This window comes from Apodemus sylvaticus, chromosome 1, assembly GCF_947179515.1.
Source record: "Apodemus sylvaticus chromosome 1, mApoSyl1.1, whole genome shotgun sequence".
Lineage (NCBI taxonomy): Eukaryota > Metazoa > Chordata > Mammalia > Rodentia > Muridae > Apodemus > Apodemus sylvaticus.
In genome coordinates, this window is record NC_067472.1 from 65,990,733 (window position 1) to 66,004,758 (window position 14,026).

At 48.5% G+C, this 14,026-nt stretch overlaps 1 protein-coding gene across 1 annotated transcript in view; it reads right to left on the reverse strand.

Annotated features, from left to right (window-relative positions):
- The window catches only part of Inpp5a (inositol polyphosphate-5-phosphatase A), a 184,800-nt gene that overhangs the window by 99,827 nt on the left and 70,947 nt on the right, over window positions 1-14,026 (reverse strand). Inside the window, exon 3 of the mRNA XM_052196265.1 lies at window positions 582-682. Within this exon, the coding sequence (XP_052052225.1) occupies window positions 582-682 (101 nt within the window). The remainder of the gene's footprint in view (window positions 1-581; window positions 683-14,026) is intronic.

Genomic DNA, 14,026 nt, shown 5'->3' on the forward strand with positions numbered 1-14,026 from the left:
AAAAGACAGAATAGATACAATGGGGTCTAAGGGCAAACAGGGGCTTCTGGGCTGGTTCTAAAAGGCACAGATGAGAAAGGGCTCTAATTCCAGACCTAGAGCAGGCTGAGTACGTGCTTGCTCCTCTGTGTCCATTCACAGAACCATCTCAAGGGACCCCATTCCCCTTCTTCCTGGGCTGAGCTCAGATGGTCCTGTCTTCTTGGGAGCCACAGAGCACAATTTGCATTGGCTCCATGCATACAGAGCCTGTCTCCTGGATGACATGTTACCTCCCAGGTTTAAGCTTCGGCAGGACCCAGTCCTGTCCATCATCCCTTGTCCACTGCAGCAGGTTGGATAGCATTCATCAACCTCAGGCACTCTGATGGGAGGATCCCCAAGACCTGCCCCCAGCCTAGCAGCACAGGTACTTACCCTTAGGAGGTGAGCAGCTGCCAGATGACTGAGCCACACACCTCTCTGGGGAAAACTGCGACTCCCTCAACATGATCCAGGGACAAGCTGCAAAGGGTGGCATTAAAGACTACATCCCATCCATAGACCTACCCCAAGGAACACAGCCTCCAGCTGAGACTTACTTGACAAATTTGTCCACATGAGACATGGAGGCCTCGTAGTTTTTCCCTCCGAATTCTTGGCAGTGCAAGGCCATGAACTGAGGCTTGTGTGTGTGCAGGACCTGGGAAGAAGACACAGAGTTAGAGCACAAACCACAGCAATGACATGTGCGCCTCACCTCAACAGGCATCCCCACAGACAGCAGGCCAAAGGCCACACAGCTGTGTCCACAAGTTCTTAACAGATTCTATGAGTTGCTACTTTTATTGTGCCAACTGTTTATTACTAGTCTCTTCCATATTTCCTTTGTAAAGATTCAGGATTTCTAAGAATCCTTTTCAATAACCTAGAGGCACCTTTCTCTAATTATAAAGAAGCAGTACTATGCTATGGACAAGAGAACATCAGGAAAATTCTCAACTCATGTCACAACCTCAGCACATCATTAACACTGCTGTGCATACCTGTTGAGAGATTGAGTCCAGGCAACCATGTATGTGATAGCATGTGCTCCTGTGCATGTCGGAGTGTGACGGCATGTTCTTATGTGCATACATCATGCATGCATGCAGAATTGGGTGTCAGCTTAGGTTAGTGTGAGAGCACTGCCTGTGTGCGGTCGTGTGCATGCATGTAAGAGCCTTGCCTGTGTGCTGTCGTGTGCATGCATGTGAGAGCCCTGCCTGTGTGCTGTCGTGTGCATGCATGTGAGAGCCCTGCCTGTGTGCTGTCGTGTGCATGCATGTGAGAGCACTGCCTGTGTGCTGTTGTGTGCATACATGTGAGATCACTGTCTATGTGCTGTCGTGTGCATGCATGTGAGAGCACTGCCTGTGTGCTGTCTTGTGCATGCATGGGAGAGCACCACTACCTGTGCGCTGTCGTGTGCATACATGTGAGAGTACTGTCTATGTGCTGTCATGTGCATGCATGTGAGAGCACTGCCTATGTGCTGTCGTGTGCATGCATGTGAGAGCCCTGTCTGTGTGCTGTCGTGTGCATGCATGTGAGAGCACTGCCTATGTGCTGTCGTGTGCATGCATGTGAGAGCCCTGTCTGTGTGCTGTCGTGTGCATGCATGTGAGAGGACTGCCTGTGTGCTGTCGTGTGCATGCATGTGAGAGCACTGCCTATGTGCTGTTGTGTGCATGCATGTGAGAGCACTGCCTATGTGCTGTCGTGTGCATGTATGTGAGAGCACTGCCTGTGTGCTGTCGTGTGCATGCATGTGAGAGCACTGCCTGTGTGCTGTCGTGTGCATGCATGTGAGAGCACTGCCTGTGTGCTGTCGTGTGCATGCATGTCTGTGCTCATTATTCACAGGCTCACTCTTAATTCCGGATCAGCAAGGCTGGCTTCTCCGCTGACTCCAGTGCCCATGCTGTCCGAAGCATCAGATGCACATCTTGTGTTCCCCATAGCCCTAGAAGCTGTTGCCCTATTGTCTAATTTATAGCAGCAGGAGTCTGCTATATGGCACTAACACACCCATGGTCTCATGGGCATTGAGTAGGTGGTACAGCCTGAGCTTGTCTATACCTCACAATACTACTTCTGTCCAACCCTTAAGGTTCCTAGTTTTCCAAAACACTGCTGAAGTTACCAGCAAACTTTGCTTGGCATGGGCAGGACAGCACAGCAAGACTGACCATCTCCTAGGCAGTAAGGTGGTAAGGTACTTGGTTCTGTCCTCCTGGAGCACGGGGAGAGCAGCACATAGAAGGCAGAGGACATAGAGACTGATGGGAGGCTGGGCCCCAGCAGACACTGAAGAGCTGGTACAGGGGGAAGGAAGGTCCTCTGGGAAGGGCTAGAAGTCAGGATCGGAGAAGAGCACACTAGGTTGAGGTTACTCTCACCACATGGCCAAGGTGGTAGTAGGACAGCCCTCAGTCAGGGCTGGACGCCAGTGTACCTCAGCCAGTCAGGGCTGGGGAAAGTCCCCAAGAGTCACAATTTTCACTTTATGAACAGAGCTACATAATCTTTCTCTGTAGGTCTTCAAATCTGGCAGTCTTTATCTATTTTCCAAGTAGCATTTTCCCTTTCTAAGTGAGTTTTTATTGTTTAAGCAAATAGCCTTTCAAAGCACAAAGGTCAATATTTGAATGACTAGAACTCAAGGGTCAATTATGAGCCTACAGGTCTTCAAAAGAGAAGAATCTAAGATCAACAGCTACATGAGGATGCAGCTGCAGGCAGTAGAGGAAGGAGCTCCAGGTTAGGAAAAAAAAAAACCCACCAGCATAACTGTCAGGCAGGGCATGTACCAGGCTTACTGACCCCTCTCTAGACACCATGGGTACTTCTCGTAAGTCAGACTTGGCTGGAAACTCCAAGAGATATGACCTCACCAAGGCAGAGAACAAGGTAGATCAGACCTGGAAGGGAGCTAGTGCTCATCTTCCACGTGACAGAACAATGGGACCCACCGTAAGACTTAGGCTCAGGGAGAAAAGTTCAGAAGAAGGAACACAATGAGTGGGTGGTAGTCTGAAGGGCCACATCTACACAGCAGGCCAGGCTGCTCCACTGAAGGTCACTGGTTGAAAGAGTAGCATCTGACAGAGAGCTATGCATTGAAAGCCAGCAAGTGGATGAAAATCAACCCCAGCATGTGTCTGCACAGCCACAGGACCATAACAGTAATACGCCTGGCTGAGACTCAATCAAAGTTATAGCCAGCACCAGCACCAGCACCAGCACCAGACCAGCAGCAGCACCAGCAGCAGCAGCAGCAACAGCACCAGCACCAGCACCAGACCAGCACCAGCACCAGCACCAGCACCAGCACCAGCACCAGCACCAGCACCACCAGCAGCACCAGAGGGAGCACTGTCCACATCCATCCCACAGGCACACAGGACAGGAGCACACAGTGTACATCTGAAAGTGGAGGCATAGCAGAGAGCTCACCAGATTCACCCAGAGAGGGCCTTAGCCCTACCCTGACTGCCTCAGAAAAGCAAACCTCAAATACCCTTGAAAGTCTCAGGGTCCTGAACATCTGGCTTAGAGGCATAAGACATAGAACCTGAAGCCTCACAAGGGTAACAAGGACAACTTTAAAAGGGTAGCTAGCTGGCTGGCAGGCAGGGGTCAAAGGGTGCTTAGCGTTGTCAGTTATATTACATTTTTAAAAAGTATGTTTGTGTGTTTCTTACACCGTACCAGTGAAGACTTTTAAAGGAACAGAGGGGTGATAAGAAGGTGTATAGAAACTGTCAGATGAGGCCAGCACCGACAAGTTCTAACCTGAGTAGGCTGTCCAGGACGTACCTCCTAACTTCACCGTATGATGTTCACAAGCTCCACGTCTGTCAGCTGTGGGGTGTGTGGCACAGACTCGGGACTGCCTTGCCATTTTAGGAACATGAACCCAATAAGTAGCACACTGTACCCAAGGACATCACCAAGAGCTTTGCCTAAGTCCCTGCACATCGGTGACTCCATCTTGTCCTGGATTCTACTCTTTATCACTGACATCTGTCTCCACACTGGGTTAGTGGTTTGGAGATCACCTCATGACTACCACTGTGTGTCTTGGAGCCAGTTTCTGTCCTGCCAAAGCTGCTTCTATAAATTAAAGATGAGGCTTCCCCCACAGGTGGTAGGAAGAAGCCCTGAGCTGGTGTGAGGAAGGGCTGTGGGTCACGACCATCTCGCTGGGCTCCTTTGCTTCATTCACACCTGGGCACATTTGACTTGGGTCTCAATCTATGTTGGACTTGGGGATATGGAACACACAATGATGATTATAACATATCCACCATAGCCAGGGAAGCAATGGGCACTGCTGTCCCCTGAGATTCCAACAGCCTGTATGACTGGGGTACGAGGAGTGGTCACCTCAGAGGGCAAGGCTGGGATCCCACCTGGCCACAGCAGCACCAGGGGCGTATACTGGGTAGCCATTCCTTGTGGGTTCCACACACTGGTGCCAGCTGGGCCACTCTAGTAACAGGGCATGCTTCTCTCATGGGAACATACAACCTAGGACTTGTCTGGCTAGCACCCAAACAGGATCTCATTCAGAACTACAGCCTGGGGCTCTTCCACTGTACCCTGTACCCGTTCTTTCATGGACTGATATCTGCAGCATTTTGTAGGTGTGCCCGTTCTCCTCACAGACTGGTATCTGCAGCGTTTTGTAGGCGTGCCCGTTCTCCTCAAAGACTGGTATCTGCAGCGTTTTGTAGGCGTGCCCGTTCTCCTCACAGACTGATATCTGCAGCATTTTGTAGGCGTGCCCATTCTCCTCACAGACTGGTATCTGCAGCGTTTTGTAGGCGTGCCCGTTCTCCTCACAGACTGGTATCTGCAGCATTTTGTAGGCATGCCCATTCTCCTCACAAACTGGTATCTGCAGCGTTTTGTAGGTGTGCCCGTTCTCCTCAGACTAATATCTGCAGCATTTTGTAAGTGTGCCGGTTCTCCTCACAGACTGATATCTGCAGCAATTTGTAGGTGTGCCCGTTTTCCTCACAGACTGATATCTGTAGTGTTCTGTATGTCTGCCCGTTCTCCTCACAGACTTGCATCTGGGTGCTTTGCTGCTGGTGTGCTCTTTCTCTCTATGGTGCATCTTTTAAGAATAATCAGCATGCTTACTCTCATAATAGATTCTTCTGCAGGCCAACATCACACATCCATTGTTAAGAAAGCCCTTCCAGGGGCTCTGGTATTTCCAAGCTCTATGAAGTAAGCTGAAATCCACTTTTGCTCAGCCTTCATGATGCATGTTCTTGGCCCCCCTCCCTCTTCTACAGGTCCTCTTCTCTTGCTTCTTCAACTACAGTTTTCTTAGGTTGGAAGAATTTTTTAGTTGCATGACAACCTACCCACCATGTGATGCATGAGTTCTCCTTGGGTGAAAACATAGATGATTAATGAAAACAACATCATGTGGCATAGGGTTGTAACTGGAATACAAAGGAGGAGGGGGAGATCAGAGCAGAAAAAGTCATTTTAAACAATAACAACTAAAAGTTGTCTTAGTTTGCTGAAATACATGGTCTCTAGAAAATCAATGGATTCCTGGCAAGATAAACCAGAGAAAACCAAATATCACCAAACCTATGAGACCCAAAGACTGGAAATGTCCATCTAGACAAAAGTAATGGAACACAGACTCAGCTAAGATACTCCAGTTCCTCTGATGTCGTTCAGGGAACAGATTCACATGCTGACAAGAATACAGGTCACATCCATCTAAAAAGAGGGCAAAATAAACACATTTTCAACGAAGAAGAAAATTCAGAAAAATCCCTTCCACAGACCTGCTCTGCCCTAAAAAGCACCAGGAACAGATGTTTGCAAGAGGCTCTAGGATTCTTGGAATGGAGGGAAAGCCTGGGTAAGCAGAAAGATGGCTTCTTACTTGTTTAGATACATAGCTTCTAGGGTAGCTAAATCCATAAATTTTCCCCCAAAATTTCATATATACATATATTACATATATATTATACACAAGCTACACATACACACATGTGCACACACACATATGCACACAAAATATAGAAACTATGGCATGTGCATTTAATATAAGGAAAATAACCTACATCTCAACCTCAGTGTGACTGAAGATGATGTAGTAGCAATGCTAACCCACCCTAGATCAGGGCTTCTGGAGAGGCAAAAAGTTAGGTCAGGAAATGGAGTCCCCAAGATTCTGGAGCAGACCGGGGAGATCTCAAGGGTCTGCAACTTAAAGTAGGTCGGCACACAAGAGAATCATCTGAGACAGGGTTCCTGAGAAGAAAATAAAACATGGAGAAGCTGCCCTGGGTCAGAGAGGAATAAAGCACAAGGGAGGAGATGCCCAAAAAAGGAGTCTGAGAAGTCAAGAGCCATGATGTTCAAGAAGAAGCAATCAGGAAATAAGCCACAACCAGCCAGGGTGCCTGACTCAGCGAGTGACAGGAGAGGGCGCCAGCACACCAGGAATCTCACAAACTACCACCACAGCTACCAGCAAACAGCAAGTTGTAGGAGTCCCTGGCACACTACTGGGGGTTAAAAGTCCTGCACATACAGAAGCCTCTGCAGAAGAACCACACAGCAGAGTAAGTTACGGTCACTGTGGTCACAGAGCCAGAACCACTGCAATACAGGAAATGTATGAGGAGATGCGGACCTTGACCACAGTCCTCAAGTCTTCTCAAGGAAGAGGGTAACAGCAGAAAGAACAAATGACAATAGGCACCAGAAAAGAGCAAGTGAGGAACCTCAGCACTGTGTAAGTGAGCAGTCCCGGCAGGAAGGAAGCAGGAGGAGGGAGTGATTGACAGCCAGGCCCTGGAAGAGGATGCAGAGCTGAAACAGGACAGAGCAGAGCAGCACTGACCACCATCACAGGAAACAAGATCTGAATTTGCCCAGGAACAGGCTCCTAGAGCACCTGAAACAGGGACTCCAACGCATCATCTCAGAAATCCACTGGACTCTGTCCGGAGCAAACCTCTTACAAACAGCAACAGCAAAGGCCCAGCCTGGGGCTGGACTCTGTAAAAGCAACGTCAAAGGAAGGCAACTATAGAAACACCTTCGGAAACATCTCAAGAGGATAAAAGTTCTATCCATCACAGCAGCTTCTCATAAGAAAATGTAGCATGTCTGTCCCAACAGTGCTCTGAGACATCTAGGTGACCTAGGTAGGGGCTACCTGTCTAGGCCTTGCTAGTCACTTGTGTCTGTGTAACAGCTGAGCTTTTCAGGGAGAACACAAAACCAGCTTCAGGCTATGCCCCATTTCCCAAAACAAATTTGGCTAATAAGGGTGTAGATCCCAGGTTTGATCCACTGACAATGCCTGTCAGAGGTTCTTCAGCACCCATAGATACAACTATATACTACATATAACTCTTTACAACCTCAAGGCTTCCACACAGATAGGGGAGCATCTTTACCTATACTATCATGAACCCAATCTGATGTCATTGTCAATGACAAGCCATATATATGACAGTGATCTCCAGTAATAGAACTGGAAACCCTGCTACCTCATGATGGCACAGTGTTTATGTCTGTGGGATGTCAGCACACAGCCACTATTGCACAAATGACTGTTCCTGGTTTATGTACTCAGTGTGCTGTATCTTCAGAGATAGTGTTCTACTCCTCCTTCCTAAGAAGCGGCTTCTCTAAAGTGGTCTGCCTAGAGTGCGGCAGCAGCCTCCTCCACCTCTAATCATCATATTCATATTCCCTTACTACATCCAAGGGCCACACTGAATGCCTGCCGTGGCCACCAAAGTGTATGAGTATGCTCTGGATGTTTGCCTAGCAAAAGTATCTCATGACATGCTTCTCGGAATGAGTCCTGCTGTTAATTGACGCATGACTGTGTATCACAAAACTAGGGCAACCACTCAAAATGCCAGTAAAAAGGCAAACATCTAAAACATAAATCAGAACAGAATGCAAAACCCAAAACAAAGCAGGAATGGGAAACAAAGAACAAAAAGCAGAGTGTGCACACAGCAAGCCAGCACGAAGGGCAGACCCGTCCCGCCACGCTGGGGCTCACAATGGCAAGTCTGGACCTGCTCTGAACCAAGTGTCTGTGCAAAAGGAAACAAACCCACCAGGACAGTCACCAGGCTCCCTTAGATGGCCCTGGAGTCAGCCTGGACAGCAGTAGAAGGTAGTAAGTATAGGGAGGCCTCAGATGTGCTGCCAGCCAAGGCCCCACATTAGGAAGGCACAGATTTGAAACAGTTATGCAGAAATTATACAAAGATGGACCCACTTCATGGGGATCGAGTCAGTACTCTGATAATAGAAAAGGCCTCAGAAAATGAAACTCAAAGCCATCAGAGAAGAATGTGGAAAAATGACCTGGGGGAAGGGGTAACAACACAAAGCACCTTGGGCAAAAATAACAGGAAAAGAGGAACAGAGCCACAATCCCTGAAGAGCTTAACCATTCATCCTCAGCAACATATATACTCATGCAGACTCACAAGTCACAGTACACACGTGTACACACACACAAGCACATACTCTCATGAATACAAACACAACCAAGACACAGGATAGCATGAACCTATGACATCACAGATTGTGTGACATGCTCAGTGTCTGTAGGATGTGAGCTCTTGTTAGATGTATTCACCAACAGAAGCCTTCTTCTGGCCATAAACCAAGTCTCGATAAATCTTAATGGATAGAAGTCACAGAAGCTGTCCTCTGACCACAGAATAAGAGTGATAAGAAAAAGAACATATATTATTAGAGTCTATTTATACAAACAAACAAGCACTACAAATACTGGCTCATCATAAAGCAAGCCAGCTGCATGGTGGCAGCAGAGAACAGAGGAGATGACAGACCTCAGAGTTTTTATGTGCAATGCAGTCACATCTTGATCATGCTGAGGGACTCACGGTGCAGATAGACCTTTATCAGAACCCCTCACTAAATATTCCAACTAGATGGGTGAACCATTTGTTAAGAATGTCCTGACAAAGTCACATAATTTTGAATTTCTACTAGCAGAACAATCAATTTTAACCATGACCTGTAAGGAACCAGGAGGCCCCGAGGCATGGCTGATGTTCACTAAGACTCAGTGCTGTCCTTCAGGTGCAATGCCAACGTGGCTTCCTTCGTGTTCCTTTGCAGATAACCACGAGAACATTTGTGGATAACTCATCTCATAGTCCAGTTTTGCTTGACGATAATGAAAGTAGAGGAACGGGTGAGAAAATTACAAGTCTGATAACTGCAGAGATGCCTTGGTACTTAAGAGCCCTGGCTGCCCCTCCAGAAGACCTGATTTTGATTTCCAGCACCTATTGGGTCATAACCACTCATAGCTCTATGGGATCTGACACATTCTTATGGCCTCTAGGGGTACCATGCATGCATCAGGTACACACGCATGAATGTGGGCAAAAACACTCCTGCACATAAAATAAATCTAAAAAAAAAAAATCTGCCAAGCTCAGCTGGGGTGGGGGACTGGCCTGGAGTTCATGCCTCTGTCCTCTACTTCCACAGGCTTGAAGCTGAGCAGGCAAATGTACTGAAAGGCAGGGAGATCCAACGCTTATACCCTCTTCAGCCAGTGATCACAGGCCAGCATTTCTCAAGCCTTGGGTATCAAAAGACCCTCTCACAAGAGTTGCCTAACACTATCAGAAAAAGCAGTGGTTTACAATTCATAACCATAGCAAAGTTATAGTTACAAAGTAGCAACAAAAATAATTTTATGGTTGGAGGTCACCATAATATGAGGAACTATATTAAAGGGTCACAGCATTAGAAAGGTTGAGAACCACCATGATAGACCCTTCTGGAACACTGGAATGGTCTTTTAAAACCACAGTGAGCATGCCTGGATCATGGGAAATTCTGATCTCCTTTAGGATCTCTGCTCTTTCCTCGCTTGCTGATGAGAAGGCAGGTTCCTTACAACTGTCCTATTGTGGAGCTCAGGCGGTATGCTCAGACCATGTGGATCCATGCCGTACCCACCTGTCTGCAAGGCTGGCACAAGGGCCAGATCACATGCTCCAATGAGGGCACAACCAGGGCTGACCAGCCACTGTGTATGGCGAGGAGCTCAAAGGAGCTCATCAGAAGAGGATAATTTTTAGTGACAAGCTATTGGAAAATTTTGAATAACATTTCTTTTACAAGGGAGTGAAGCTATCCAGCCATTTGTAAGGCACATATAAACACTATTCTGAGAAAGTAGAAAGTCTCAGGGACACAGAAACAGGATGCTGCTACTCTCTATGGGGAAAGGGCCAACACCAGGGCTTCTGAGGAAGCTGAGCAAGAAGCACCGGCTCATAGTATACTGCCAGTTTCCAAAGCATCCCAGGAATCACTGCCTAGGGGACAGAAGCCTCAGTGTCAAGTGAGAGTGCCTGCTCAACTCACTGTCCAGGCAATAGCAACCTGGGGAAGGGTGGTGTACAGCACCTACCTATTTCCCAGGGCCAATGCCTCTAGCACACCAATACATACCAACACTCTGTGGGTGGAGATACCAGCAACTCACTGCCAGGTAGCAGCAATTCCAGACCCACAGCACGGGCAGGTCAACCAGGGCCACAGGCAGAGACAGTGCCACACAGTCATTAAGGAGAGATGAGCCCAGGGCAATCGGGATCTTCAGTCTCACTGTCACTTACTTCATTATGTCACTTACTTCATATAATTTGATTCTTAATAATAGCAACATTGAATGTCTGCCCTACAAGCTCTGAGCACTTCATAGGCTCCAGAGAGCTAGCCAGCCAGCTGCAGTTGCCCTTTTAGCAAAGGGTGGGGTCAGCAGAGGAAAAGCAACGGCTCTCCAGGAACCACACAGGACCGTGATTCTTGCTTTGCCACCTGCTTCAGAGGTCCCAGGCCTCCGCTGAGGGTCTGTAGTGTGACTGCCCTCCTAAGACAAATGTTGTAAGGTATTAATGGGAATGTAGGTACCAAGTCCCCAGTACAGGAAGACAAGTGACACTGGTTCGGAATCTGCATTCATGCCAAAGGCTGCATCAAGGGCAAGCAAGATACCACCATGATGGGCACAGTCTGTCCCACTCAGGACTAGAGAGGTTGGAGACCTCATGTAAAGTCCACACAGCAGCTGCAAGACAACCAACTGGCTCCTGCGTTGGTCTGAACTGGCCACCTGAAGGAGCTGTGTGCCCTTGAAGAGCCTGAGCTGGCTTGAGAGCAGCACGGCCTGTTTTCTTGGTAAAGCCAGTGGACCTCACAGGTTGCCTGGCAGCAGGATGTCTGGAGGATACAGCGTAAAGTCAGCTGCTATCAGATGTCACATCATGGCACCACTGGTGGGAAATACAGTGGAAAATAAACTCCAGCCCTCCACGGGGAGTGGCTGTGGACTGCATGGAATTCCATTCAGTCCTGCCCTCGGTCTTCCCCAGGATAAAAGGAGCCACTTCTGACTTACAGATAACACCTGCTGCAGAGGTTCTAGTGCCATTTCCGTGAACTACAGTCTTCAAGCAAAGCTCAAAAATGCATTAACTAATATTTAATATATTAAATATATTGAAATATTTTAGAAAAGAGTGAACTAGACATTTTGGCCAGAAGGAGCACAGGGGCTTACATACACCCATGCAGGTTGGTATACACCCTTCCAACAGTAAGTCCCTTCTCTGTTTGGGACACTGTGCAGATGCCTGAGTACAGGGCCATACTCAATTCCCAGGAAGCCTACACTGTGAGCCTGTGGTCATCGACCCTGGATACTGCCAAGAGCAGAGTTAAAAATAGCAACGACCAGGCCTTGTTAGGTAGCTTTCCTCCAAAGAGGAGTATTGGTGACCTAAAAAGGAATTCCATCCTGCAGGCTGTACACAGGAGCCCAGCCACCAGGATAAGCACTGGGGACAAAAGAGCTCTCTGGCCTGCTACCAATACCAGGCTCTAAGTACCCACTGCCCCTGGGCTCAGGCATGGGCTCTGCTACAGCCTATGGGCTGGGCAACAGGCACCGCCGTACTTGGGTCTATGATTCTCTAGTTTGGAATCCACTAGAAGCAGCTCCTGGTAGGCCTCTTCAAACGACCCTTCTCAAGTCCATGCCTAGCACAGAGGGCCAGCTTGAGGGTTGGGGGTCGGGGGCTCACGGCTCTGCACAGGGCACTGTAAATTTTCCTGAACCCCAAGGGCAGGCAATGCAGCTGGCCTAAGAACGCAGCCCAAGGTTTCTTGGTGAGGCCAGTGGCTCTTGCTGCATTCTTCCCTTGTGGACAAAACTACTATCGGTTCCTCTGGGGACTTAAGAGAACCCTGCAGCCTGTGAAGAGTGACAGACAAGACGGCTGTGGAATGAGGTCCTGTCTTTGGACCCTATGCTTAAGGAATTCTAAGCCATACAGACTGATTCATTTTCATAGAACAAGTCTGTGCCTCTAACTAAAGGCAGAGCAAATTCAAACTGAAGACCACACGCACTGAGTGAGCAGCAAGGCCTCCTCTAGTTTTCCTGGCTTTCCAGCAGGGCCATGGCTCTGTGAGCACAGCCAGAAAAGCTGTGTCACCATTGGAAAACTCTCAGGAAGCTGCCTACCACACAGAACCTCGTAAAGTCCCTCTTCACTCTGGCCACTTGTAGCTCACCGGTGTTTACTATGAGGCTCGAAGTAGAGAGGGGAGCCCCACCTGTAAGTCCAGAGCTGTAACAAATGAAGGCATTTTCTCAATTGAGGTTCCCTCCTTTCAGATAACTCAGCGTATGTCAAGTAGACACAAAACCACCCAGTACAGTCCTCGAGGGCCAACCAACTTTCTTTTTCTTTAACTGTCTTGCTCCACCCATTTTCCTGCTGGAGAGGAGAGGAAGGCCTGCGGTGGTACTGAGTCTCCTGCCTTCCTTTGCTCCACCCTGCTACAGGGTGGAGCTCCCTGCAGGCCCTGCTTCCCTCACCCTGGCCTGACTGGGAATGTCCAGCAGCCCGTCCCCAGCACCACAGATCCTCAGTCCCGCACCTCCTGTCTCTACAAGGTCCTGCTCGCCTCTCTTCCCAGCTCTTGTCATTGGCAAGCATGGCTTTGGATCGTGTTTCAGATGTTTAGGGACACCTCTTTGGTCTATATCAGTGGTCCAGCAGCTTGGCCCCCAGGCTAACACAGGTGTCTGCCATCAAGGGCTGGGCTGCTGCTCACTCACATAACCACTAACTGTAAAGATGCGTGTCTGTGACAAGAGCTTCAGATGAAATGTTCTTAACAAATAAAAAATACTGGGTACCAGTACTGTCACCTTCATGTGACAGGTCTCGTGTCTCTTATGTCTTTGTCCTTCCTTTCGTCTTCCATTTCCTAAGTCAGTAATGGCGTCTCCAGACTGTGGCATTCTGGGTACCCCTGGGCATCAGTGATCTGGTGTCCTTGGATTGCATCTAAACATCAGGGCTTGGATCCTGACAATACTTAGCCATGTGGCTGCGGGTATATCTCACAGCCTCTTAAGTCTCAATTTTCTTATCTTTAAACCTGGGTATGAAGAGTGACTCAGTCCCCAAACTTCTGAGGGAGTTGGAAGGAAGGGCTGAACGCAACCTTGAAGCCCAGGGGCACCCACCACACTACAGCTCAAGAGCCCCCTTTCCCCTGCCCCCCAGCATGGCCCAGAGGGACCCAGCACAAAGCAATCCAAGGACACCAGATCACTGATGCCCAGGGGTACCCAGCATGCCACAGTCTGGAGACGCCATTACTGACTTAGGAAATGGAAGACGAAAGGAAGGACAAAGACATAAGAGACATGAGACCTGTCATATAAAGGTGACAGTACTGGTACCCAGTATTTTTATTTTTTAAGAACATTTCATCTGAAGCTCTTGTCACAGACACGCATCTTTACAGTTAGTGGTTATATGAGTGAGCAGCAGCCCAGCCCTTGATGGCAGACACCTGTGTTAGCCCAGGGCCAAGCTGCTGGACCACTGATATAGACCAAAGAGGTGTCCCTAAACTC